Below are 27,260 nucleotides of genomic sequence, written 5' to 3'. Positions count from 1 at the left end.
CATCTACTGATGTCTTTCATTCACACCTAAAGTAGTTACAGACTCTGTTTAGATACTTCAACAGATTACTCAGAAACTTGTCAAAGTACACCAGGGGAGGAGGTATGCTCACAAAGTAAACATATCCACTGTCTGATTGTAGTAACTGATGTCTATGGCTAACCACATAATAATACAAAGATGATACAAATGGTTCAAATGGCTCTGAGCACTATGCGACTAAATGTCTGAGGTTATCAGTCGCCTAGAACTTAGAACTAATTAAACCTAACTAACCTAAGGACATCATACACATCCATGCCTGAGGCTGGATTCGAACCTGCGACCGTAGCGGTAGCTCGGTTCGAGACTGTAGAACCTAGAACCGCACGGCCACTCCGGCCGGCAAAGATGATACATCTTAAATCGCAAATATAGAATAAAATATTTACAACATAAAATTTATTTTCAGATATACCGTTCTTGTAGTGATAATTGGTACAGCATTAGGATGCACTTATAAAACTTGAAGTTTTTCTAATTAAAAAAGTATCCACATTAATTGTTCAGTGAACAAAGTGACTCCTGTAACAATGCTTCATTTCAGAGTAATTTCTGATCTGTTATGCGATTCTTCCCTCTTTTGAGTAATTCAGTATGTAGTTTGGTTTGCCAAGGTGGTAACTGAAACTTTATGGTTACCCATGTATATGTGTGAAGACGTGATTAATGGAGGATGTTAGAGGAGACCTATGACCATCAGCAGATGCCAAATGGCAGACGAAGGTGATGGCTATAAGCGAAAGTGGTTATCTTTTTAGACACAGCACATGGCAATCATGCTTCAGGAATGTGCCAGGAGACCCACCTGGTCCTCAGCCAGGAGGACGAAGAGCACCAGGTCGATGAGCCACTGCACCACTGGCAGCTGCAGGATGAGCACCCGGATCCTCGTCAGGCTGCTCCTGGGAACCACAGCCAAAGCAAACTGTCAGTCGACGTTAGGCAGCTCCCAGACACTAGGTCAGCTTACACTCTAGGATATTGTGAGTAGTGGTTCAAGGGCAGTTATTTATTATTTATTTCATTAACAGTACGGAGTAACCCACCACCTTGAAATGTAAGGTGGGTCACATGCTACTAAACCTAATAGAAAAGACTTCTTATTGTTACAATCTTATTGATATGCAGTTTTTAACGCTATTTTAAATACTATAAATAACACAATATATAAAAATTTCTCTGAGTTAACAGAGAAGTTAATGGTTCACGATTGTTAATGAGGTTCTATATAATTTGTTTCTGCCTAGTTGAGGAGAATATAATTTATATAATGTAAGTGTAGTGACTTCGCCAGACAGCCAAGCCACTATAAGGTAGCCGAAAGGCACGCAATTAAGCTCACGCAGGCTGGCGTGATGTCTGGAACATTACAAGGAAATGAGAACTTAGAAAACAGACGCAGTTGCTGTAATACTTAACTTTAATCCACAATTGGTGAACATCTCTCGTTACTGTACATGCTTCACACTATTAATTATCAAAGGCTATGGCGCCTTGCTAGGTCGTAGCAAATGACGTAGCTTAAGGCTATGCTAACTATCGTCTCGGCAAATGAGAGCGTAATTTGTCAGTGAACCATGGCTAGCAACATCGGCTGTACAACTGGGGCGAGTGCTAGGACGTCTCTCTAGACCTGCCGTGTGGTGGCGCTCGGTCTGCTATCACTGACAGTGGCGACACGCGGGTCCGACGTATACTAATGGACCGCGGCCGAATTAAAGGCTACCACCTAGCAAGTGTGGTGTCTGGCGATGACACCACAAAAAGTATCAAAAGAAGTGTTGAGCCGTGCTGCGGCTCGCGTTGGTGCCGTTTGTAGGTTTCCGCCCTCTGTTGGAGGCCACCCCATATCCTTTAGTTGGCATGGTTAGGTTGTTTGTCTTCTTCTCGTCTTGACTGGCGCCACTCGTTTCGCAAGTGTCGCCTGTCCGTTACTGGCAGCAGCGGCGGTTATCGATATCCAGTAACTGTTGCCCTATCTTTGGTGTGACGTCGTGATTCTTACGGGTGGTGTGAGTGGGCAGTTTGGTTGGGGACTCAGGAGGAGCCAGGTCCGCGCAGTGTGGGAACACGCCGGGACTGCTGGTGACACACGTGGACTGCTGGATGGAAGGGCTGTGGTCACGAGGATGCACGGTCACGTCGTAAACCAGATCCAGCAAGCCGTAAGATGAGAGCATTTTAATCCAAGTAGAGCAGAGTCAATCACCCGTGTGTGCCCCGTAGTACGTTTGTGATGTTGTGACAGATTACTATCGTGCCATCATGTGCAGTTTTATGGATCTGCATACCGCTTAGTACTTGAAGACCCTACTGTGTTAAAAGCACTTGGCTCAGTAATTAGACGGTGTGGTTACTCAGCTGTGAATTAATAAAACAGTAAAGAGATTTGTTTCATTCTGCCAACGATCGTCAGTGTTGTCACAGTGAGTTCAGCGTGCGTTTGTGTGCCTAATGAATTTGATGTCGCTCATTTGGTACTTGGCTTTGGCTCGCTTTGCGATTGTTTGTGCAATGACGTGTGGTTTCTGATTCTGGTTGGTTACATTTCGGTTTTTCTTCGCACGCAAATCGAGTGTGGCTTTAGTTACTGTTAGTTTTTCTGGTGTTCTGTACTGTGACTGGTTTGTTCAGATTTTCGGTTCTGTGGAATCGGACGGAAATATGGAAGAGGTTCCTTTCTCGTCCCAGGCACTCTAAACATTGTATTCTAGGGGCGTAGTGCAGACCGCCAGTTCCGGCTTTGGCGTGTTGTACCATCGTTGTCTTTGGTTTGTCAGACGTCAGGTAGCTTCAGCAAGTTATCACTAGTCATTCGTTGGACTGCCACTAGTCTGAGTCACCATCTGGCAAAGTGAATGCAACTCTTGGGCAGCCTATCTCATCGTTTGCGAAAGTGTTTGTTGCCGGACCTCCTCAGAGGTCGTTATTGGAGCACCGTCTGAATTAGTTGCTTGTTTTATTTAAATTAACTTTTGCTATTGTATTTGCTGTTTTATAGAAGGTTTCAAATTTTTTTTATAATTTTGTTGCCGATCCTGACGTTTAAGGCCTTCAGCCGTGATTGTGGCCATTTGCCTTAAAATTCTAATTTGTACTGGTGGTTTAGCAATAAGCCTTAAAAATTTATTTACTGCCATTCCTGTGTCTGATATCTTCTGCTGTGTTTGTGGCTACATACCTTTTAATATGTCAATACTTGTAAGTTGTTATTGCAGCGAGTTCTTAAACATTCTTAATTTTTGCCATTCTTGGTGAGTAAGACCAGCTGTGATCACAGTGGCCTGTTTTCTAACATTATCTGTATCTGTATTTTATAGTGATTTGCAAAACTGTAACTCAATTAAACCACTATTATTTACACAGTTGTTTATTTCTTCGTTAATAACGTGTGGTATTTTTCATTTATTGTTGAGTCTGGAATTACAGTTTTAAAAATAAATGTGTGTAACTGTAAAAGGCAAGCAATAGTAACTGATTATGGCCCCATCCACAATCGTAACCGAATCCAGCCTTCCTTCATAAACCAGGTTTCAAGCGTGATGCAATAAGTGTGGTAAAAATAAGTTGCAATATGTAGAATAAAGTGATATGCTATCTTTGGTTGTGTAATATGGTCTAAGTAGCGCATTGGTTGATAGCAGCCTAGTTTACCTACTTCATATGAGAAGGCCTCAGTAGAACCTCGAGCTGTTCTCATCTCAAATAATGTGTGCTTATGTAGGTTTGCTATTCTTGTGTGTATTGATTTATTACTTGGAATTATGCATCTTAGTCACTGTGTGATATTCAGTAGTTGTTTGTTTGTCTGGTTGTTGGTAGTTGTGCTATATTCTGTGTGATTCATCAGATACATACACACCTGGTGTTATACAAATTATATACTGACTGAGCATTTGAAACATGGAATAAATAAATTTTAGCTTTACGTGAAGAATAAACTTATGGTTGTAAATTTATTAGTAGAAAGAGAATGTAGTTCATTGCTAATTGAGTGCAGTATTTCTTAAACGACATGTTACATTTTCAGTTTTATGCATGATTTATACAGAAAATATTTGGTAAGTAACATAAATTGATTGTAGCTTTACATAAAGAAGAGGGTATACTTCTGCCAACAGATAATGAGACGAATAATACAGTATTGCTTGTGTACAGTGTACTATAAACAATACACAATGTGTCATTGGGGAGATGGAGCCTCGAAATAAAAGTTCTTCTAGCCTTTTCCTCCCAAGCATGGTTACCTTATTACTAGAGTATTAGTATGTGGTGTCACTGTTTGTGTCAGCGCTTTTCTTGTTTTATGATTGTTACTCCCTGTTGTATTGTTTGTGGCTGTGTTATGGCATACAGTGTCATGTGTTGTTGGTTTGGGTCACTTAAATGTTGATCCCAACTGAGTCATGTTCACTTAGTGTGCTGTTTCCTTCCTCAGTGTGAGAATCTGTTATTATGCTTGTGTTCTCCATGTTAAGAAACAATATCAGATGACGTCAGTGTGTTTCCAAGTTTATTCTGAATTTATTTACATATTAAAACTCCTTGCTTGCCTGACTGCTTGAACCCAATATCTCGTCTGTTGGCCTGGATTTTGTGTATTGATACACTAAACTGTTTTGATCTGTAAAAAATATTCATAACTGTATAATACTTTCCACTGTTCGGTGGAAGATGTGTGTGTGTGTGTGTGTGTGTGTGTGTGTGTGTGTGTGTGTGTGTGTGTGTGTGTGTGTGTGTGTGTGTGTGTGTGCGTGTGTGTGCGTGTGCGCGCGCACCCTAATGCACACACATGCCTGTGTGTGTACTTGGTTTATAGGCTCTCAACAAAGGGGTTACTCACTAAAATAATTAGACACATGTGGTTAAAACATGTAAAACTTTAATACAATAAAAAAAATCCGCTTCAGTTGCAAGTAATTTCGTTTTATTGCACGACCGGTTTCTAACTCTAAAGCTCCATCGTCAGCTACGATCAAATAATTTTATTATGGCACCTGAAAATCTTCCTTCAGGCTTCAAAACTGGTCATGCAATAAATAATACATTACTGGCAGGTGAACCAGATTATTTTATTTTATTAATATGTTCCTCAGTTGCGGGCATTTGCTCCATCAAGTATTTGGATATAAAACTTGAACACATGCTAAAATACATTCTTATTTAAAATTGCAATCATTTTCTTCCAGCCTCAATCATCAACACCATCATGTTTACACTTTTTCGCAACTTCTAAGATTCTGCAAATCTGCTCTTATGTTCCAAAATATTTTTAAACATGGATAACACAAGATAAAATCAACAACAATGAGACAGAGACATATTGCTTGAAAAATATACGTAAAAGAAAGATGGATGAACCAACCACCTTGATTCCAAGTTACATGGTCTACCCTCATATTTCAAAGACCAAGTAGAACACTTCAAAGAATCTTAAAACTGGTACCAAATTCGTCTCACTGTGAGCTAATACAGACAGCGAATCTGCAAGTAAATGAGTCCCTGCCGTCTTGTTTGACAATGAGAAATGGTCGACTAAAATGTGGCGAACTGTGACTGCATGCCACGTGCCTAACACTGGAGGGACCTCTTGCAGGATAAAGAAGACATGCATCAGATTGTTGTGTACTAAACATTGGCAAGTGAAAGAATCCTACCTTGTCTGTGTGTTTGTGAGGGGATGTGCCATTGCTGCATTTTTGAGTTCATTACCCTTAGCTTGTCGTCCACCACGTCCACCCATCCTTCTTCCCAGCTATGCATGGCCCTGTATCTCGGCAGTGAGGTAACAGAACGTGGGATGGCAGGCACAGATCAGAAGTGGGGTCTAAATGCTTTAAACTTGTCAACAGTCCTATGATGTTATGTTCATAGTGTCTCTTTCCGTCCACTTGGAGACTCACCATACTCCGCTGCTGTCCATTTAACTGAAAACTTGTTGCTTGAGTATGTTGTTGACTACAGGAGGACTATATCAGTGTAGAAATGATAATGAATACATGACTTCACAAGTATATCCGAGAATTCCCAACATTGCCACTAGATAGAGAACTGATGGGCATGACGATTATTTTACCAATGCATTGACCAACAAGCTAGCAGAGAATATTATAGAATACTGTTATTCATGTGTATATACTTGCTTTTTCCCTTCAGCTTTGCTTGTTTAAGCATTTGACACCTATATTTCACACATCTCCTCCCCACTCTCTCTGTCCACATCTTCCTCCCTCTTTCCATCTCTCTATGCATCTCATCTTCTGACCTCCAACTGTCCATCTCCTCATCCCTACTCTCCCTGTCTCTCCATATCCTTCTCGATCTATACCATCCCCTCTCCCTGCCCATATTTTGTACACATCATCCCCACCCTCTCTTGGAACATCCCCCTCTTCCTTCTCCACATGCCCATTATCCCACCTTATCTTTCAACTGCCTTAAGCCTCCTCTCTCCTCTCTCTGTCCATCTCCTCATCCCATTCTCTATCTACCTCCTCCAATATCTCTCTGTGTCCATCTCATCCACCCTCACACTCCTTCTGTCCTCTACATCCTCCCACCTCTGTCACTACCCATTATTTCCTGCCCAGCTCTATCTGCATAGCAATGCCCATTCACATGCATAGCTCCTGTACGACGTACCAATACATCATGTACAACACACATCCTTTCCCTCTGTGTGATCATCTCATTCTCTGTCCACCAATCTCCTGTGCCATCTGTCTTTCCATCTCCTCTTGCCTCCTCTCAGTATACATCTCCTCCTCTTCCTCCCTCCCTCTCTTCGTCTCCCACCTCATCTCTCCTTATTCATCTCCACATTCTACCTGTACTATCCATTCCTCCTGTGCCCATCCCCTACCTATCTCCTCCTCCCCCTCTCCTTATCCATGTCTTCCTACTCTCCCTCTGTGTACATACCCTGTTCTACCCATGTCAAACGTTTCCATTCCCTGTCCATGTGCATGTGTAGCACCTGAAAAATCGGTCCATGAAGCAGCCTAATACTACTGCCACAACAAGCACATTGTGCCTACACATTATTGGCCCAAAAATTTGTTTTCCTTTTTTGCTGCAGCATATACACTACTGGCCATTAAAATTGCTACACCACGAAGATAACGAGCTACAGATGCGAAATTTAACCGACAGGAAGAAGATGCTGTGATATGCAAATGATTATCTTTTCAGAGCATTCACACAAGGTTGGCGCTGATGGCGATACCTACAACGTGCTGACATCAGGAAAGTTTCCAACCGATTTCTCATACACAAACAGCAGTTGACCGGCGTTGCCTGGTGAAACGTTGTTGTAATGCATCGTGTAAGGCGGAGAAATCTGTACCACCACTTTTTCGACTTTGATAAAGGTCGGATTGTAGCCTATCGCGATTTTGGTTTATCGTATCGCAACATTGCTGCTCGCGTTGGCCGAGATCCAATGACAGTTAGCAGAATATGGAATCGGTGGGTTCAGGATGGTAATACGGAACGCCGTGCTGGATCCCAACGGCCTCGTATCACTAGCAGTCGAGATGACAGGCGTCTTGGTTGTAACGGATTGTGCAGCCACGTCTCAATCCCTGAGTCAACAGATGGGGACGTTTGCAAGACAACAACCATCTGTAGGAACAGTTCGATGACATTTGCAGCAGCATGAACTATCAGCTCGGAGACCATGGCTGCGGTTAACCTTGACGCTGCATCACAGACAGGAGCGCCTATGATGGTGTACTCAAAGACGAACCTGGTTGCACGAATTGCAAAACGTCATTTTTTCGGATGAATCCAGGTTCTGTTTACAGCATCATAATGGTCGCATCCGTATTTGGTGACATCGCGGTGAACGCACGTTGGAAGCGCGTATTCGTCATCGCCATACTGGCGTACCACCCGGCGTGATGGTATGGGGTGTCATTGGTTACACGTCTCGATCACCTCTTGTTCGCATTGAGGGCAGTTTGAACAGTGGACGTTACATTTCAGATGTGTTACGACCCGTGGCTCTACCCTTCATTCGATCCCTGCGAAACCCTACATTTCAGCAGGATAATGCACGATTGCATGTTGCAGGTCCTGTACGGGCCTTTCTGGATACAGAAAATGTTCGACTGCTACCCTGGCCAGCACATTCTCCAGATCTATCACCAACTGAAAACGTCTGGTCAATGGTGGCCGAGCAACTGGCTCGTCACAATACGTCAGTCACTACTCTTGATGAACTGTGGTATCGTGTTGTTGCTGCATGGGCAGCTGTACCTGTACACGCCATCCAAGCTCTGTTTGACTCAATGCCCAGGCGTATCAAGGCCGTTATTGCGGCCAGAGGTGGTTGTTCTGGGTACTGATTTCTCAGGATCTATGCACCTAAATTGCGTGAAAATGTAATCACATGTCAGTACTAGTATAATATATTTGTCTAATGAATACCCGTTTATCATCTGCATTTCTTCTTGGTGTAGCAATTTTAATGGCCAGTAGTGTATCGCCGCATTGGATTAGCCGAGCGGTCTGAGGCGCTGCAGTCATGGACTGTGCGGGTGGTCCCGGCGGAGGTTCAAGTCCTCCCTCGGGCATTCGGGCATGGGTGTGTGTGTTTGTCCGTAGGAATTTTATTTCATGATCAGCTTCCTGGTAAACATGTTCCGCTACGGCCGATTTATCCGTGTGACCCAGGCGGCAATTCCTCTTATGTTCAACAAGACGGGTGTTCACACTTCTCTTTGTGGTACTGATGTAAACCTGCCCACAACTACAAGGAATTTTACATACCCCCGGTGTAGCCCAAGGGTGTCGTGCATCTTTCGCCGACCTTAAAAATTCTTTTATTTTCCTGGTGGGTCTGAAAATAGTTTCCACCCCATACTTGCCTAAAACTTTCCAAATGTGGTCTGTGACCTTACTAATGATCGGAAGAAAAACTTTGCCCTTGGACGACTGCTGTTCGTCGTTACTCCTGATTCTCTGCCTAGAGCAAAGTGCTCGATCTATATCCTTGCTAGAATAGCAATTCTTCACGAAAGTTGACAGTAGATGTTCAATCTCATCTTTTAAATAAACAGGTTCACAAAGTTTATACGCCCTGTCTACCAAAGTTTTCATTACACCTCTTTTTTGTCTAGGGTGGTGGTTTGAATCTTTGTGTAGATAACGATCAGTATCTATACACCTTATGGCCCAACGTTCCGTCCCGTCAGCTTTAAATCCGCGGATATCTCCCGCAGTCGGAGATGAAACGTCAGGACAGAGTGTTGTACTTCGACGACGGCCTATCAGCTCGGAAGTTTTAAGTGAAGGCAATACCGGCCGTGAAAGCTTACATTGTATGATCATAACCTAAGGACATCACACACATCCATGCCCGAGGCAGGATTCGAACCTGAGACCGCAGCCTTAGCGCTGTTCGAGACTGAAGCGCCTAGAACCGCTCAGCCACACCGGCCGGCTGCATCGTTTTACTTTCTCAGGATCAGGCATCTTGTCTGTTTGGCTAAAATTGTGGACGTCGTGCTGAGGAGGTTTCTGCATTGGGCAGTTGCTTATTTAACTGTTATTTGCTGGGTGCGCTGTAGCCTCCTACTATAAGATGGGTTGGACGGCGGGTTAATTTTAAATAATTTTGCGGTCAGCCAGGAAACGATGGAGGACAAGTCCACATTCCTCTTATGCTCAATGAAATTAATGTTTCTACACTCTGTTTAGTCATTGGTATCAGGAACTATTATTATAGATAAAAGTTTTGACTTCTGTCTGATTAGTATATGCAGTAAAAGTTCACACGCACAAACACAGTAACATTCCTCATAATAATAATAATGTCCGTATCATAGAAGCGCTATGAGCAGTTCAGAGGTGACCTCTACGGTAAATTGCTCGCCTTAAAAGTGGAAAATAATCTCGCCACTTGCCCCGCAGTTTGGTCAACATTACTGGCGGCACGCGAACAGTTACTTGCGTGAAATCTGAGCGAGCCAGGACGGTGTGTAGTCCTCGCGAGTTCACTTCCTATTTGTATCGAAAATACGCATTTGGTAGCAGCCTGGCTGTGACTTCATTGATAGCTGGGTGCGAAGCGTGTCTGTTATTGCCTCGCAGGCCTTACTTATATAAGGGCGCAGCGGACGGCCGAAGGGGACACCTGCCTTCATCCGCTCTATCCTCGGGCAGCGGCTTCTAAATGGCCGCTTTCACGGACAAGTATTATTTAATAACTCGGTCATGAATCAATTTAATATCTTCATAATGTTTATATCAATGGAGTTAAGTTGCCTTTAATTACAGAAAGTTTTAGATCGACTGCCGGCAATAATTTTTAGAATGGAATCTATGGTAGAACGTGACCTCTGAACTACCACTTTAAGAGCCTTGTATTGATTGGTATCTACGCCAAAGTCTTGAATCTTGTTGTACCTTTATTACTTAATCGATGTAACGTGCTGTATCTAGAATTAATATACACTGAAGAGCCAAAGAAACTAGCATAGCCATCCATATTCAAATACAGAGATATGTAAACAGGCAGAATACGGCACTGCGGTCGGAAACTCCCATATAAGACAACAAGTGTCTACCGTAATTTACCATCCTCCACACCTACAAATCCGTCCCATCCTCTGTTATGCCAGTCCCACCAGGATATCTGCCCACCGCCCCCCAAATTCTATAAGTCCCTCCAGATCCTCGAGCACCATGCACTCCGCCTCGCCTTCTGTATACGCCTCCTGTCCCCCACGCGCATCCTATTCCTGCTCCTATTCCTCGAACATATCTGCATACTTTACACCTCCCACCGCCTTGATCCCCCTCACCTCCTGGTTGCTCCTCTCCAACCCCCGCCCCCTGCCATGCCTTCACTGTTGTGTCCCCCCTACACTCCATATCTACACCCTTCATCTCCTTTCCCAAGGTGGCTTCCATCAACTCCCCCTCCCAGACGATGCCATCTCTCCCTCCATTTATCCCTCCTATCAACTCTGATCCTCACCCCCCCTGCTTTCCTCCATCCTTTCCCTGGGCTCCCTCTTCCCCTCTTCCATTCTGTGTTTCTCCCTGCCTAACCTCTCCATACCACCCTTCTCCCCCCCCCCCCTGAGTCCTTTTGCCTTCCCGTTCTCTGCCTTCCCCACTCCCTGTCGTGTCTGCCCAGCACCCCCCACCCCTCTTATGGGTCCTCATCCTCCATTGGCTCCTTTTCCCCTCCCCCTTCGCTTTTCCTCACCTTCCCCCCTTTATATTTTCCCATCATCTGACCAGTTTCCCCCCACCTGCTCTCGGCTGTGGTATGTCATATTTTGGTGCAGTGTTCCAGTGACTGTTCAGTGTTGTTTCGTCTTTTCCCGTGTTGTGAACAGAAACTGTGCTGTTGCAGGGTGTGAATTTTGTCTTTTGCGATCAGAAACCAGATTGTCGCTATGTTTTCTTAATTGTCTGTCTATTATTTTACCTGTCTGCTTCGTATGTATTTTATTAGCATCATCATCCCTTTGTTCTCTGTTTTAAATTCCACGATTTTTTCGCCATTTTACCCTTTGTCTCCGATTTTCTCGCCTGTTTTTTTTAATTATATATTATTTTCTCCTTTTTAAAAACAAAGTCTGTAGGCTGTAGAGCGGTATACTGCCAGCCCTCCCTCTTCGGGGGTATTCGAAATTCAATAAAGAAAAAAAAATTGGCATAGTTGTTAGATCGGTTACTGCTGCTACAGTGGCAGGTTATCAAGATTTAAGTGAGTCTGAATGTGGTCGACGCATGAGTAATGGGACACAGCATCTACAAGTTAGCGATGAGATGAGGGTTTTTCCGTATGATCATTTCACGTGTGTACTGTGTATATCAGGAATCCGGCAAAGCATCAAATCTCTGATATCGCTGCGGCCGGAAAAAGATCCTGGAACAACGGGATCAACAACGACTGAAGAGAATCTTTCAATGTGACAGAAGTGCAACCCTTCACAAATTGCTGCAGATTTCAATGCTTGGCCATCAAAAGGTATCAGCGTGCGAACCATTCAACGAAAATTAATTGATATGGGCTTTCGGAGCCTTAGGCCTACTCGTGTACGCTTGATGACTGCATGACACAATGCTTTACGCCTCGCCTGCGACCGTCGAGATCGACGTTGGACAGTTTATGGCTGGAAACATGTTGCATGGTCGGACGAGACTCGTTTCAACGGGTAAGGAGACAACCTCATGAATCCAGGGACCATGCAAGTCAGCAGAGGATTGTTCAAGCTGGTGGAGGCTCTGTAATGGTGTGGCGCGTGTGCAGTTGGAGTAATGTGGGACCCCTGATATATCTAGATACGACTCCGACAGGTGACAAGCACGTAAGCAGCCTATCTGATTACCTGCATCCATTCATGTCCGTTGTGCATTCCGACGGACTTTGGCAATGCCAGCAGGACAATGCGACACCCCACATGTCCAGAATTGCCACAGAGTGGCTCCAAACACTCTTCTAAGCTTAAACATTTCCGCTGGCTAACAAACTCCCCAGACATGAACATTATTGAGCATATCTGGAATTCCTTGCAATGTGCTGTTCAGAAGAGATCTCCACCTGCTCGTACTCTTACGGATTTATGGACAATCCTGCAGGATTCAATGTTCATTTCCCTCCAGCACTACATCGCACATTAATCGAGTCGTGTTGCGACACATCTGCGTGCTCACGGGGGCCCTACACAATATTAAGCAGATGTACCAGTTTCTTTGGCTCTTCAGTGTATTTCGTTGAGATATAACGAGTCAGAAGCTACCGGTACCTAGCCCTCAATGTTCTCCATGATGTTGGACCCAAAGATGATCCATCAACCCCAGTGTTTATCCATTACACCAATCAAAAATTCAGGCTGTCAGACGGCTGAAGCTCTACTAGTCTGAAAATACCGTATTTGTCCACTCATTACGACATACTCGTTTTCATGCATCCTCAGCAGTTTGCCAACATCATTCGGCACTGGACTGTCGACGTCGTCAGGTCCACAAGAACTTCAGTGCTCCAGTGTCGGGACAGAACAGCTTTCTGCTACAGATGGACAGATAAGATGTGGAAAGCCCGATGCTCTGCTGTACTAGCTCGTAACTGTGGGCGATTCTTTCCAAGCAAGCAACACAGCTTCAGCGGCATGCTCGTATAAGCATAGCAGACCTGTGTGGTTCAGACTTATCATTCTGTTTTGTTCGAACTCACTTGTGTCATAATACCGCGTCCTTTAATGTCAGCAGTACATCTCATGTTTTCACCTCCACTCATTCTGAAAGCATAGTGTCTCAGTACTGCAGCTAAACCTTATGAGTAATTATTAATATCGTGTCAGAAACATAGATATAAACACAGTTTACGCAATTTTTGACAGATCTACACAGTTCATACAATCTTTGACCAAAATTGGCCACTTTCAAGGCAATTTTCAACACCTGGTGGAGGTCAACCTACGTTCAGGTAGCTGCACACAGTTGACACTGAATCATATGTTGAAGAGTCTGTTCTTCCCCGCAGTCACATTGGATTTTGTTTTCTTCAATGTAGCAGGTGTTGACAGATGTGAAAATTACCGAACTATCAGTTTAGTAAGTCACAGCTACAAAATACTAACGCGAATTCTTTACAGACGAATGGAAAAACTGGTAGAAGCCGACCTCGGGGAAGATCAGTTTGGATTCCGTAGACATGTTGGAACATGTGAGGCAATACTGACTCTACGACTTATCTTAGAAGAAAGATTAAGGAAAGGCAAACCTACGTTCCTAGCATTTGTAGACTTAGAGAAAGCTTTTGACAATGTTGACTGGAATGCTCTCTTTCAAATTCTGAAGGTGATAGGGGTAAAATACAGGGAGAGAAAGGCTATTTACAATTTGTACAGAGAGCAGATGGCAGTTATAAAGAGTCGAGGGACATGAAAGGGACGCAGTGGTTGGGAAGGGAGTGAGACAGGGTTGTAGCCTCTCCCCGATGCTATTCAATCTGTATATTGAGCAAGCAGTAAAGGAAACGAAAGAAAAGTTCGGAGTAGGTATTAAAATCCATGGAGAAGAAATAAAAACTTTGAGGTTTGCCGATGACATTGTCATTCTCTCAGAGACAGCAAAGGACTTGGAAGAGAAGTTGAACGGAATGGACAGTGTCTTGAAAGGAAGATATAAAATGAACATCAACAAAAGCAAAACGAGGATAATTGAATGTAGTCGAATTTAATCGGGTGATGCTGTGGGAATTAGATTAGGAAATGAGACACTTAAAGTAGTAAAGGAGTTTTGCTATTTGGGGAGCAAAATAACTGATGATGGTCGAAGTAGAGAGGATATAATATGTAGACTGGCAATGGCAAGGAAAGCGTTTCTGAAGAAGAGAAATTTGTTAACATCGAGTATTGATTTAAGTATCACGAAGTCGTTTCTGAAAGTATTTGTATGGAGTGTAGCCATGTATGGAAGTGAAACATGGACGATAAATAGTTTTGACAAGAAGAGAATAGAAGCTTTCGAAATGTGGTGCTACAGAAAAATGCTGAAGATTAGATGGGTAGATCACATAACTAATGAGGAGGTATTAAATAGAACTGGGGAGAAGAGAAATTTGTGACACAAACTGTCTAAAAGAAGGGATCGATTTAGTGGGACACGTTATGAGACATCAAGAGATCACCAATGTAGTACTGGAGTGAAGTGTGGAGGGTAAAAATCGTAGAGCGAGACCAAGAGATGAATACACTAAGCAGATTCAGAAGGATGTAGGTTGCAGTAGGTACTGGGAGATGAAGAGGCTTGCACAGGATAGAGTAGCATGGAGAGCTGCATCAAACCAGTCTCAGGACTGAAGACCACAACAACAACAACCCCCATTCTGCCAGGTTAACCCGTGATCTGCCTACTTCTGACCTCGGCCTATCCAACGACGTCCAGATTGGCCAATTATCATCATGACCTGGAGTTAAAGATTCAGAAAATCTTTTCCTACCAGGAGAGTGGGATGTCTCGGCCCTCCACAGTTGCAGCATGGCATCTTCATTGGTAGTGGTTAGTTCTTCCGATGTTCTGAGGAAACTTTTCCTTGACAGTAGTTGGGGGTAGGGTAGTTGCCCATGTGTGTGATGCGTTTTTTCTTGCCCCGTTTCGTTCTTTCTGTGATTTCTAATTTCTCTTCGAACAGCAGGTGGTGCAGTTCCTCCAAGTAACCTGTTATAATTCGGTATGTGTTGTTTAGGGCAATATCCATCTGTCTGAAATGTGCTGACTTATACCAAACGGGAGAGGCATACTCTGCAGAGAGTAGCATAATACCGTTGCTGCACTGTGATCTGGCCAGTTTTCTCAGTAGGTTGTTCCTGGTAGAGACTTTTGATTTGAAATTCATGCAGTCTTTTTTGAACTTTAGAGACGTCGAGTGTTATTCCTCGGGATTTTGGAGAGTCACAGTGTTCAAATTTAATCCCCGTCCATTCTATCTTTAACTTATGGGTGTTTTCCCAATTTCTCACATGGAAAGCACACACTTGTGTCTTTGATGAAATTGACTTAAGCTGGTTTATTCTGTAGTATTTTGACTTATCTTCAAGAGCACTCTTTATAAATGACTGTGGGGTGTTGTGGAGGGTGAAAAAGGGCAGAACAATTTGTAAGCATACTGTTTATTCCTCTAGTAATGCTCTTAGTGGAACACTCTGCTTGAGGACCACACTTTACAGAGAAATCGCCATTAAAAGTCTCACATGGCCTCGCACTATGACAGGCTACTTGAAAGCTTAGGATATAAGACAGAAGGCATGTTTGATCAGGAATGAAGTACCGATATATCTCTATCATATCTGGACCAAGTTTCAGAGACTATATCATTCCCAGCACTAGCTTAAGGGGAGGTGTCTATCTCTTGGTTCAAAAAATCGATTTTTTTAAATCGCACTTTTGGATCCATAAAAGTGTTTGGAATCCACCCCGGAAACGGTCTTTCCGAATACGGAACGGAAATGTTTGTTTTTCGCGGTTGAACAAAAAAATGCACCTGCCTAAAATCGGCCTTTTTCACGCACCAGTTTTTTTCCTTCGGAGGACGATTTATTGTACATGTGCTTGGGAGGAATCACACAAAATTCAAATGAAAGTTTGAAAGAGTGTGTTCGGAAGTTATCCCCCAAGCATTTGCATTCTGTTGCGAAGATTGTGGAGACTGCAAATTCTGAATACCGTGACAACGACGGACGTCACCCTGGGACTCTATTCGATGCAGTTCGCCAAGCATTCGGACGACCACTGAATTCAACCGGCCGAGAACCGCTTGTCACCGGCCGTACGAGCGGCTCTGGAGCAGCGCAGAATGGCGGCTAAGATCGAGCAGAACGCCCTCTGTGAGGAAGAGGAAGGACTAGTTTATGGACGCAGAATAGCAGATTAAACGTAAGTTGCACAATATTGCATTTATATGTAGTCAAAACTTCAAACGCGTTTTTCTCGCAATGACGTTTTTTATCGCGTGGTATGGTAACTTCAAATCTACTGAACTGATTGGTGTGATTATTTGTTTCCGACGAAGCTAATTAAATTGTCTAGAAGTTGTACAACTTTTATTCCGATCCATCACCTATAAATATCTTTACTTGGTCGATGAAATCGAAAAATGGATGAAAAATTGTTTTTTTTTTTTTCAAATCATTGCCATTTTTTTCCTATGGTCCAAATAACTTAAGCGAGGTACAACTCCTAAAGAATCTTATATACTTCGCTAACGTCAACTCAATTTTGATTTCAGACGAGCCGGCTGACCTGTGACATACCGCGCTTGGAGGTCTACATCGAAATTTTGTTTCGTTCCGACGGCACTTCCGCCTTTGCTCTTCGACATTTCCGGTCGAAAAAATTCCAGTTTGTAGAGGAAATATCGATAAACATTTTGACCAAATTCAACATTGATATCTCTAAGACATCCCGAGAAAAAAATTCTTAAGGAACGTGCTTTTTTCGAGCCAAAGATAGTAAACCTCTCCTTAATGCTACGTGATTCAGCGCGATTGTAGAAACACATGTTACGACCTGAGGCAAGGTACGAGTCTTGCGTTGAGGTTGAGGCGGTACGCACTTGGAGACCTCTAGCGGCGAGCAGCAGAGACGGCAGCACGGACAGCAGCAGCAGGGCCCCGTGATTGGCTGGAAGGCGGCTGGACGCAGCTTGAGGGTCAGCTCCTCCTCACCGCCGCCGTACGCCACCAGTAAGCAGAAGAATTTGTACAGGCACACCACGAAGGTGCCCTGCAGCACCACCTCCACCAGGAAGTCGGCACGTGGCACCAGCAGCGACAGGAACACGATCACTGCACCCACCTACGGCATCATCACACGTCTTATTCAATGACTGGACAGCAGACATCATGGGCACTATGTGCATCGCCTTCTCCAGGAAGTTCACAGGCGACAGCAATACTGACTGTAATATGGTCGGGACACCTGTCATCGGCTCCAGGCGCCAAATTTGGAGATTGTACATTATGAGGAGCGTCACTTCCACCAACAAGTTAGCTTGTGACTTTACCAACATGAGAACTGTTCCTCGGCACCAACTCTGCAAATCACCCTTGGTACTCTCCACACAGAAAACATCGTAGAGCATTTTCAGCAGAATACCATCCTCCAAGAAGTTGGCATGAGGCCTCAGCACTGATAGGAACACAAACACCACACCTCTCTCTGGCCTAACAATCCACATTTGGTGACTTGACAGCAGAAACTTGCAAGTAACCAAAACTAATTACATCTCACAAAGATGCTGGCAATTGGCATAAGCGCTGAGGGGAGCTTGCTCACCACTCCTACTTGTGCTACCAAACACCATGTTTGGTAACTGAACAGTTGACAACATGGACATTACCAGCAGCATCAAGTCTGATACGCCCTGCTAAATCCGCGGGACAGGACAGGACAGATACAATAAATTGTGGAAAAGTACCAAAATAATGGGCTGTCAATTACACTGGGAGATATGATACTGCGTGAAGAGTTTGACAGAGCACTGAAGGACCTGAGTCGAAACAAGGCCCCCGGAGTAGACAACATTCCATTAGAACTACTGAAAGCATTGGGAGAGCCAGTCCTGACAAAACTCTACCATCTGATGAGCAAGATTTATGAGACAGGCGAAATACCCTCAGACTTCAAGAAGAATATAATAATTCCAATCCCAAAGAAAGCAGGTGTTTACAGATGTGAAAATTACCGAACTATCAGTTTAATAAGTCACAGCTGCAAAATACTAACGCGAATTCTTTACAGACGAATGGAAAAACTGGTAGAAGCCGACCTCGGGGAAGATCAGTTTGGATTCCGTAGAAATGTTGGAACACGTAAGGCAATACTGACTCTACGACATATCTTAGTAGAAAGATTAAGGAAAGGCAAACCTACGTTTCTAGCATTTGTAGACTTAGAGAAAGCTTTTGACAATGTTGACAGGAATGCTCTCTTTCAAATTCTGAAGGTGATAGGGGTAAAATACAGGGAGAGAAAGGCTATTTACAATTTGTACAGAGAGCAGATGGCAGTTATAAAGAGTCGAGGGACATGAAAGGGACGCAGTGGTTGGGAAGGGAGTGAGACAGGGTTGTAGCCTCTCCCCGATGCTATTCAATCTGTATATTGAGCAAGCAGTAAAGGAAACGAAAGAAAAGTTCGGAGTAGGTATTAAAATCCATGGAGAAGAAATAAAAACTTTGAGGTTTGCCGATGACATTGTCATTCTCTCAGAGACAGCAAAGGACTTGGAAGAGAAGTTGAACGGAATGGACAGTGTCTTGAAAGGAAGATATAAAATGAACATCAACAAAAGCAAAACGAGGATAATTGAATGTAGTCGAATTTAATCGGGTGATGCTGTGGGAATTAGATTAGGAAATGAGACACTTAAAGTAGTAAAGGAGTTTTGCTATTTGGGGAGCAAAATAACTGATGATGGTCGAAGTAGAGAGGATATAATATGTAGACTGGCAATGGCAAGGAAAGCGTTTCTGAAGAAGAGAAATTTGTTAACATCGAGTATTGATTTAAGTATCACGAAGTCGTTTCTGAAAGTATTTGTATGGAGTGTAGCCATGTATGGAAGTGAAACATGGACGATAAATAGTTTTGACAAGAAGAGAATAGAAGCTTTCGAAATGTGGTGCTACAGAAAAATGCTGAAGATTAGATGGGTAGATCACATAACTAATGAGGAGGTATTAAATAGAACTGGGGAGAAGAGAAATTTGTGACACAAACTGTCTAAAAGAAGGGATCGATTTAGTGGGACACGTTATGAGACATCAAGAGATCACCAATGTAGTACTGGAGTGAAGTGTGGAGGGTAAAAATCGTAGAGGGAGACCAAAAGATGAATACACTAAGCAGATTCAGAAGGATGTAGGTTGCAGTAGGTACTGGGAGATGAAGAGGCTTGCACAGGATAGAGTAGCATGGAGAGCTGCATCAAACCAGTCTCAGGACTGAAGACCACAACAACAACAGCTCCACTCAGACATACAACTTTATTATTTGATCAAACAAGAGCCCAAAAAAATTTTTAATCGTACAACTTTAGTCTTTGGGACTTAATTACTGGCTGAAAGCCACTTTAATTTAAAAATGGCTAAAGGCCAATAACTTAAAACGGAAGCACAATCAGAAATTTAAAAGGCAAGCCTTATCTTAAAACAGTTCTTTAGTTAGGTTGAAGTGAACAAGCTCAATTCAAATTGGGGGAAGGCCGAAGACTTAAAAATTCAAAAATTTCTAAAATGCCAATGAAACATTAGTTTAAACTAGGCTGAAGGCCTTAAGAGTAAAACAACTTTAATTTAAAACAAAAATCTAGAAGCCTTACAAGTACAAACAACAAGAACAAATTTTTAAAAAAATAAGGCAGTACACACAAGGGCACCCAGATGTTCGAGGGTCGGCCTGTAATTCAATCACTAATGCTCGTTTAGGTGAGGCAGGCAGTCGGGCCAACCATTCATGATCCGACGACAACCCAACCGGCCGACAGTCATCGGACCGACCGACAAAATAACTTCACCTGACCAGGGCACAACAGGGAGTTCAACGGAACAACGTAGAAGATATTGGCGCCCACAACCAATCATACACAGATCTGTCAAACTACACACCATGCTGGACAGCAAAAACGCAGTGAAGAAACTATACTGCCTGAAATTTACGTCAATGGCCAGGGCAGGTAACCAGAACAAAAAAAATGTGTGTAAAATCTTATGGGACTTAACTGCTAAGGTCATCAGTCCCTAAGCTTACACACTACTTAAGCTAAATAATCCTAAGGACAAACACACATACCCATGCCCGAGGACTCAAACCTCCGCCGGGACCAGCCGCACAGTCCATGACTGCAGCACCTTAGACCGCTCCGCTAATCCCGTGCAGCAACCGGAACATTAACGGCGACAAGGCAGAAGATTCCACTGGTGCACTTCAATTCAAATAACCAGATACAGTGAAACTCCACCAGAGGGTGGCTAGAATTTTCCAATTTCAAAACCACGTTGTTGCTCTCAGGAATACCCCAACAGCCGACAGCGAACTCCAAACGACGCAATGTGAACAGTCTTGACTTGCTGGTAGAGTAAATCAAAACTCAGCTTTCATGTCCAGGGTCGGTGAGCCACGGACCTGGTAGCAATGGGAACAGCGCCACACACTGACACAACGTAGAGACCGCCAGTGGGCCCGGCCATACTATGCCCCACCGAGAATTCCTCACTGCTCCACACCAACCGACCGACTCCTCAGAGCCAGTATGCCAACAACATTTAAAGTAACTTGTCAATCAAAATCAGGCAGTTTCACGAACACTTGCACGAAGAATCAGACAATGCCAACTGCAGTTACTGTACAATAACAGGGACGAATCATGAGTCGGCACACATATCCAACCCATAAGCGATCGCCAGCCAAATACACGTCATCCGGCAAGACGACCGACCGACGACCAACCAAAGTCGTCGCCACTCCAATCATGTGTGTCGGCAACCGTCGGGCGAGCCATGGCGGTCCGGACCTCACTGCTGCTGCGCCCTGACTGAACTTGTGCCATGTGCCAACTCAGACACTGCCAGGTCCGAACTAACTGGTGGCATGTTCCAACTGACTTCGACACACGACGACCGCGAAGTCTAGCAGTCCCGCAAAGATAATACAGCAGAGCTTATATCGATAAGTGCTGCTGCTGCCGCTCACGGGCAGGCAAAGAAGCAACTCAGTGACACAAGTAATTGAAACTAACATAACGAGATGGCAGTACGGCAAAAACAGGATGTTAAATAAGAGATGGCAAGAACACGAGCACGCACTGCTCACCGTCCTCCAAGAAGTTGACAGACACAACCAGCAAACAATCAGTACTCCTATACCGTTGGACCCAAGCACCACGTTTGCTGAGTGGACAGTGAACATCGTGGTCATTACAGCTAGCACTACCAGGAAGTCGCTGCAAAGCACCACCACTGACATTACTGTACACGACACTCTCACCTCCAGCTCCACACATGTTCTTTGACTAGACAGAACACATCACTGACTTTACCCACAAACTGGGCTGATTATCAGTTTGACCTGTAGCACCAACAGCAACAAGAAGATGATCACCGAATCCACCTGTAGCATTAAGCACCTTGCTTGACAGCCATTTGGACAGTACACTCACTGAACACTGCATGCGTCACTATGCCCACCTAGGAGGTCTTGTGTTGGTAGACGCAAGATGGAACTTGTCAGGCGACAGTGCCAAATCCATGTATTGCTTGATCTTTACCTTTTGGACATGCACATGGACATCCAAACGAATGAGGACATGATAAACAATGCTGTACAAAAATATTACCAAAGATACGATCCGAAATTATACCACTTAATTCTTAGGCCATCTGCTATAATTGCTGTAACACGAGGAAGTTATGAAATACTGTTTGTTGTCCACGTACGGTGCACTAGGAGTCGAGGTGATTTTTGGTGCGCAAGATGCAAAATTTAAGTATGAAGAGTTGCCACCTTTGACAGTAATAACGGAGGATGACGGTTTAAATCTCAGTCCAATCATCCAGGCCGCGTAGGATTAGCCGGGCTGTCTAGGGGCTGCAGTCATGGACTGTGCGGCTGGTCACGGCGGAGGTTCGAGTCCTCCCTCGGGCTTGGGTGTGTGTGTTTGTCCTTAGGATAATTTAGGTTAAGTAGTGTGTAAGCTTAGGGACTGATGACCTTAGCAGTTAAGTCCCATAAGATTTCACACTAAAAAAACAATCATCTAGATTTAGGTTTTCCGTTATTTCCCAAGTTTTCTCCGGAATGGTTCCTTTGAAAATGCCAAGGCCGATTTCCTTCCACATTCTTTGGTAATCCGAGCTTGTGCTCAGTCCCTAATGATCGTTGTGTCGACAGGATTTTAAACTCTTACATACTCCTTCTTTCCTTGTAGCAATAAAGGATCTCACCTAGTTGTGCATACACTCAAACTGAATCTGTACAACTGATACAAATATGTCGTCCTGCGCTGCCTCGTTTCAGTGCCAGAGTTCATCAGTCATAAGTGGCTTGTGAGTCCTGACACGCCAGTCTCTTGGTGGCGCATTGGCAAGGCTATCGGACTTGATTAATATAAGAGATCAAGTTTTTATTGGAAGAGGTGATATGGCTGCTAAATTTTATTAATGTAACAAGTGTCTTGGACACTACGAAAAGAAAGGAAATGTGATTAAGTAATAATGTTTAACACGAAATACAGACAGACACAGTGCTGGGAAGAAACAATGAGTGAGACCAAAAAAGTATGGCAAACATAGCTGTTACTACACGCGTAAGAGAAAGAAGTAAGGGACGGCCAAGCCCAATGACCTAGGATAGCAGACCCATACGTAATAGCAGCCAAAGCAAGGAAGGGCTAGCCCAGGTGGGGCGTTTCCAGACTGTTCGACAAGCTTCGAGTAACTTCTGGATAGATTTCGACGATTAAACAGACTTTCAGTAACAGCTGGGGAAAGCAACACAGCTAGAGAAACTCCCCCAGGCCCCTGGAAAACCGCTTTATAAATGGCCAGTCGGGGTCAGTCACAGTAAGACACAGTAAGAGTCACTGTTATCAGGGAGGTACCGAGTCACTGGGATTCATCACTACGGAGCTACGGAGCGATGGTTCTGCAGACTGTAAACATATACATAGAAATAAGCATACCTGGAGTAGAGAAACAACTGAAAGATTTCAAAACAAATAATAAAATCACCAGATCCGAACGAAATCCCAGTTCGATTTTGCAAAGAGTTCAAATGGTTCAAATGACTCTCAGCACTATGGGACTTAACTTTTAAGGTCATCAGTCCCCTAGAACTTACAACTACTTAAACCTAACTAACCTAAGGACATCACACACATCCATGCCCAAGGTAGGATTCGAACCTGCGACCGTAGCGGTCACGCGGTTCCAGACTGTAGCGCCTAGAACCGCACGGCCACCCCAGCTTACAAAGAGTACTCCAGGCATTGGCTCCTTTCGTAGCTTGCATTTTTCGTGGATCTCTCGTCCAGCACAAAGTTACAAGCGACTGAAAAAAAGCGCAGGTGACTCCAGTACATAAGAAAAGAAAAAGAATGGATCCGCAAAATTACAGACCAATATCGCTAACCTCTGTTTGATGAGGAATCCTTGAACATATTCTCAGTTGGAACGCAATACACCTTCTTGAGACTAAGCTTATCTTTACGAATCAGCATGGTTCTAGAAAGCTTCGCTCGTGCGAAACTCAGCTTGCCCTTTTCTCACATTTTATGGATGAAGGATGAAGGGCAACAGGGAGATTCCAAATATCTACATTTCAGGAAAGCATTTGACACGGTGCCCAATTGCAGGCTGTTAACGAACGTACGAGCAAATGGAATAAGGCCAGAATGAGATTTTCACTCGGCAGCGGTGCGCTGATATGAACCTTCCTGGCAGATTAAAACTGTGTGCCGGACCGAGATTCGAACTCGGGGCCTTTGCCTTTCGCGGGCAAGTGCTCTACCAACTGAGCTACCGAAGCACGACTCACGCCTCCTACCTTCCAAACTTAACAGAAGCTCTCCTGCGATCCCTGTAGAACTAGCACTCCTGAAAGAAAGGATATTGCGGAGACATGGCTTAGCCACAGCCTGGGGGATGTTTCAAGAATGAGATTTTCACTCTGCAGCGGAGTGTGCACTGATATGAAACTTGCCCGCGAAAGGCAAAGGTCCCGAGTTCGAGTCTCGGTCCGGCACACAGTTTCAATCTGCCAGGAAGTTTCATATCAGAGCACATTCCGCTGCAGAGTGAAAATCTCATTCTGGAAACATCCCGCAGGCTGTGGCTAAGCCATTTCTCCGCAGCATCCTTTCTTTCAGGACTGCTAGTTCTACAGGGATCGCAGGAGAGCTTCTGTAAAGTTTGGAAGGTAGGAGACGAGGTACTGGCAGAAGTAAAGCTGTGGGGACGGGGCGTGAGTCGTGCTTGGGTAGCTCAGTTGGTAAGAGCACTTGCACGCGAAAGGCAAAGGTCCCGAGTTCGAGTCTCGGTCCGGCACACAGTTTTAATCTGCCAGGAAGTTTCATATCATTGCACACTCCGCTACAGAGTGAAAATCTCGTTCAGTAATAGAATGTCTGTGCGTTAGAATATACAGGGAACAAGAGACGTCTTACATTTGTCTCCTAATGCGATTAAGGTGTCTAGCTGCATGAAGTGCAACGAGGGATAATTAGTATTTCTCTGTGGTTCAGAATATAGGAAGCAATGAGCGCTGTCTCGCACTTGTTTCTTATCTCGGTTCGAGTATTTGGTTGTGCATCATCGAACTGAGTCACAGCCAGAGCACTTGTCTCTGACAGTGAAAGGGAGACCTGAGGAAATGGGACATACTCGAAACGAATAACATACAGAATTGTAGAGATTAATCATTGACATGACAATTATTGAACGACATGAAATAAAATCGTCATAACTTCTAAACGGTTTGCGTTAGGACGTTCAAACTGCACGGTGAAAGGCCGGCCGGGGTGGCCGAGCGATTCTAAGCGCTACAGTCTGGAACCGCGCGACCGCTACGGTCGCAGGTTCGAATCCTGCCTCGGGCATGGATGTGTGCTATGTCCGTAGGTTAGTTAGGTTTAAGTAGTTCTAAGTTCTAGGGGACTGATGACCTCAGAAGTAAAGTCCCATAGTGCTCAGAGCCATTTGAACCATTTTGATGTCCTGGAGGAGCAGTCTGGGGACCGCATTCTGGCTCTGGGGTACCCAAAGGCCACGACTAGCCGCCATAATCTCCGGATCTGAACACATGTTGACATAACAGTTTTCTGGGTTTGGTACCGCGTCATAATGTAAAAACTACTGCTGCTATAGAAAAACCAACGTTTCGGCCACGATTGCAGCGGCCTTCTTCTGGGTCTAATGGTGCGTTCTAGCTATGCAGTGTCCTTTATATTTTGTTAGTGTTCACTGCGCATGCCATTACGTCATAATTTTAAAAAGATAGTTAGTTTCATTGGTCACTTAAGGAAGAAGGAGAGGGAACTTTATTTCAGTAGGTTATTGCGGTGGAAGGAGACCGTGACCTCCGTTGTCTATTGGTTCTTGTGTTATGTGCCATGATTGGTGGTCACCGTCGAATGAGAGGTTTGCTGCTGTTCACCAACTGCTGGACGTCGGCCGTGCGGCGGCAGTCACTCGCCGGTGGTGCTCGTGCCTCGTGTTGGCAGTGCGGTCTGTTGGGCTCTGATTGCTGGCAGACAAGATGGGGCAAGCCTGAGTCCATCCTCTCTGCTCATGCTCTTAGGGTGTTTAAGTATTTCGATGGCCTCTCTGATTTTGCGTTTCGTCGTAATTGGCTGCTTGGCCAACACACAGGCTTCGCTGTATTTTATTTGTTTTCCGCAGTCATGGTGATGTTCTGCCACTGTGGATTTATTGTGTTGCCCTAGACGAATATAACGCTCGTGCTCCCGAATGCGCGTTACTATTGCCCTACCAGTCTTGCCGATGTATGCCTCTCCACATTCGCATTCCACCTTGTAAACACCTGCAGTGTGTAATGCATCCACCTTGTCCTTGGTGGAACCTAGCACGTCCTGGATCCTACGACCAGACCACATGCTGGTCTATATTAAAGACATGATGTATAACACCAACCCGAAAATCACTGCTGAGCTGAAAACAGCCGTTCAGGACAGCATCGATGTTCCGACACTTCAACTGGTCATGCAGAATTTCGCTATTCGTCTGCGCCACATCATAGCCAATGGTGCCAGGCACATCGAACATGTCATTACCTGAATCCGAATATCTGTAGTAACGTTTACATACTGAATAAAGTGTGTGCACGCCGTAGTTTATAACTAATTTATTTTTCATATAGTTCAATAATAGTCACCCTGTAAAAAGCCACGGTACGACAGCTGTCTGAGCAGGAGTCAGATATTGAGTAAAAAAGTGTTCTTACCCATATTGTACCAGGAGGCGTATGCACCGTTATTCACTTCCTAGATAGGCAGATAACTTCTCCTCCCCTTTCCAATGTCGGCTCTGCTGAGTATCCTGGGAGACATTCCTTTCCTACTCTGTCACAGGTAATTTAGCAGATCTCAGTCCACAGTGTTGTCAAACGTCGTGACTGCGCCACATAGCCCACACCTTCATCCACAGCTGGTGGGACGCGACACCCCTTGACCGAGTGTTTCCAGCAGGTGAGGGGCGTGACGCGGAGAACGTGCTCGCCACGGCAACAGCCGACAGCCGCGAGAAATTATTTAAATAGTTTGGTCAACTTATTCCATGCGGCGGCGCGGTTCTTTTCGTCTCTTTACGACGAACCTGCACCTACCTGTGAACATTGTCTCAGTAGGTCATCAGTAGGAAAGCCGAGTGAAACCTACTGTAGCCGGCCGAAGTGGCCGTGCGGTTAAAGGCGCTGCAGTCTGGAACCGCAAGACCGCTACGGTCGCAGGTTCGAATCCTGCCTCGGGCATGGATGTTTGTGATGTCCTTAGGTTAGTTAGGTTTAACTAGTTCTAAGTTCTAGGGGACTAATGACCTCAGCAGTTGAGTCCCATAGTGCTCAGAGCCATTTGAACCATTTGAAACCTACTGTACTTCGACGTGAACCAGGCTGCAATTACAGTCACTAATCTATGTATCGGGAGAAACACGAAATGAAACGTTGGAAATTTAGTCCTCAAT

General features: G+C 44.4%; 1 protein-coding gene across 3 annotated transcripts in view; it reads right to left on the bottom strand.

Annotated features, from left to right (window-relative positions):
- Positions 1-27,260, bottom strand: part of LOC126425074 (organic solute transporter alpha-like protein) — a 559,459-nt gene that overhangs the window by 396,678 nt on the left and 135,521 nt on the right. For all 3 annotated transcript variants that reach the window (XR_007576259.1, XR_007576258.1, XM_050087986.1), the window contains exons 4-5: positions 17,120-17,361; positions 848-944 (exon numbers count right to left, since the gene is read on the bottom strand). Coding sequence is in view for 1 of the 3 variants with exons in the window: in XM_050087986.1 (XP_049943943.1) it covers positions 848-944; positions 17,120-17,361 (339 nt within the window). In the remaining 2 variants the exon portion in view is untranslated. The remainder of the gene's footprint in view (positions 1-847; positions 945-17,119; positions 17,362-27,260) is intronic.

The sequence above is a fragment of the Schistocerca serialis genome, chromosome 10 (assembly GCF_023864345.2).
Source record: "Schistocerca serialis cubense isolate TAMUIC-IGC-003099 chromosome 10, iqSchSeri2.2, whole genome shotgun sequence".
NCBI lineage: Eukaryota > Metazoa > Arthropoda > Insecta > Orthoptera > Acrididae > Schistocerca > Schistocerca serialis.
Note: the sequence above shows the minus strand (reverse complement) of the source record. Positions and strands in the feature narration are given on the sequence as shown.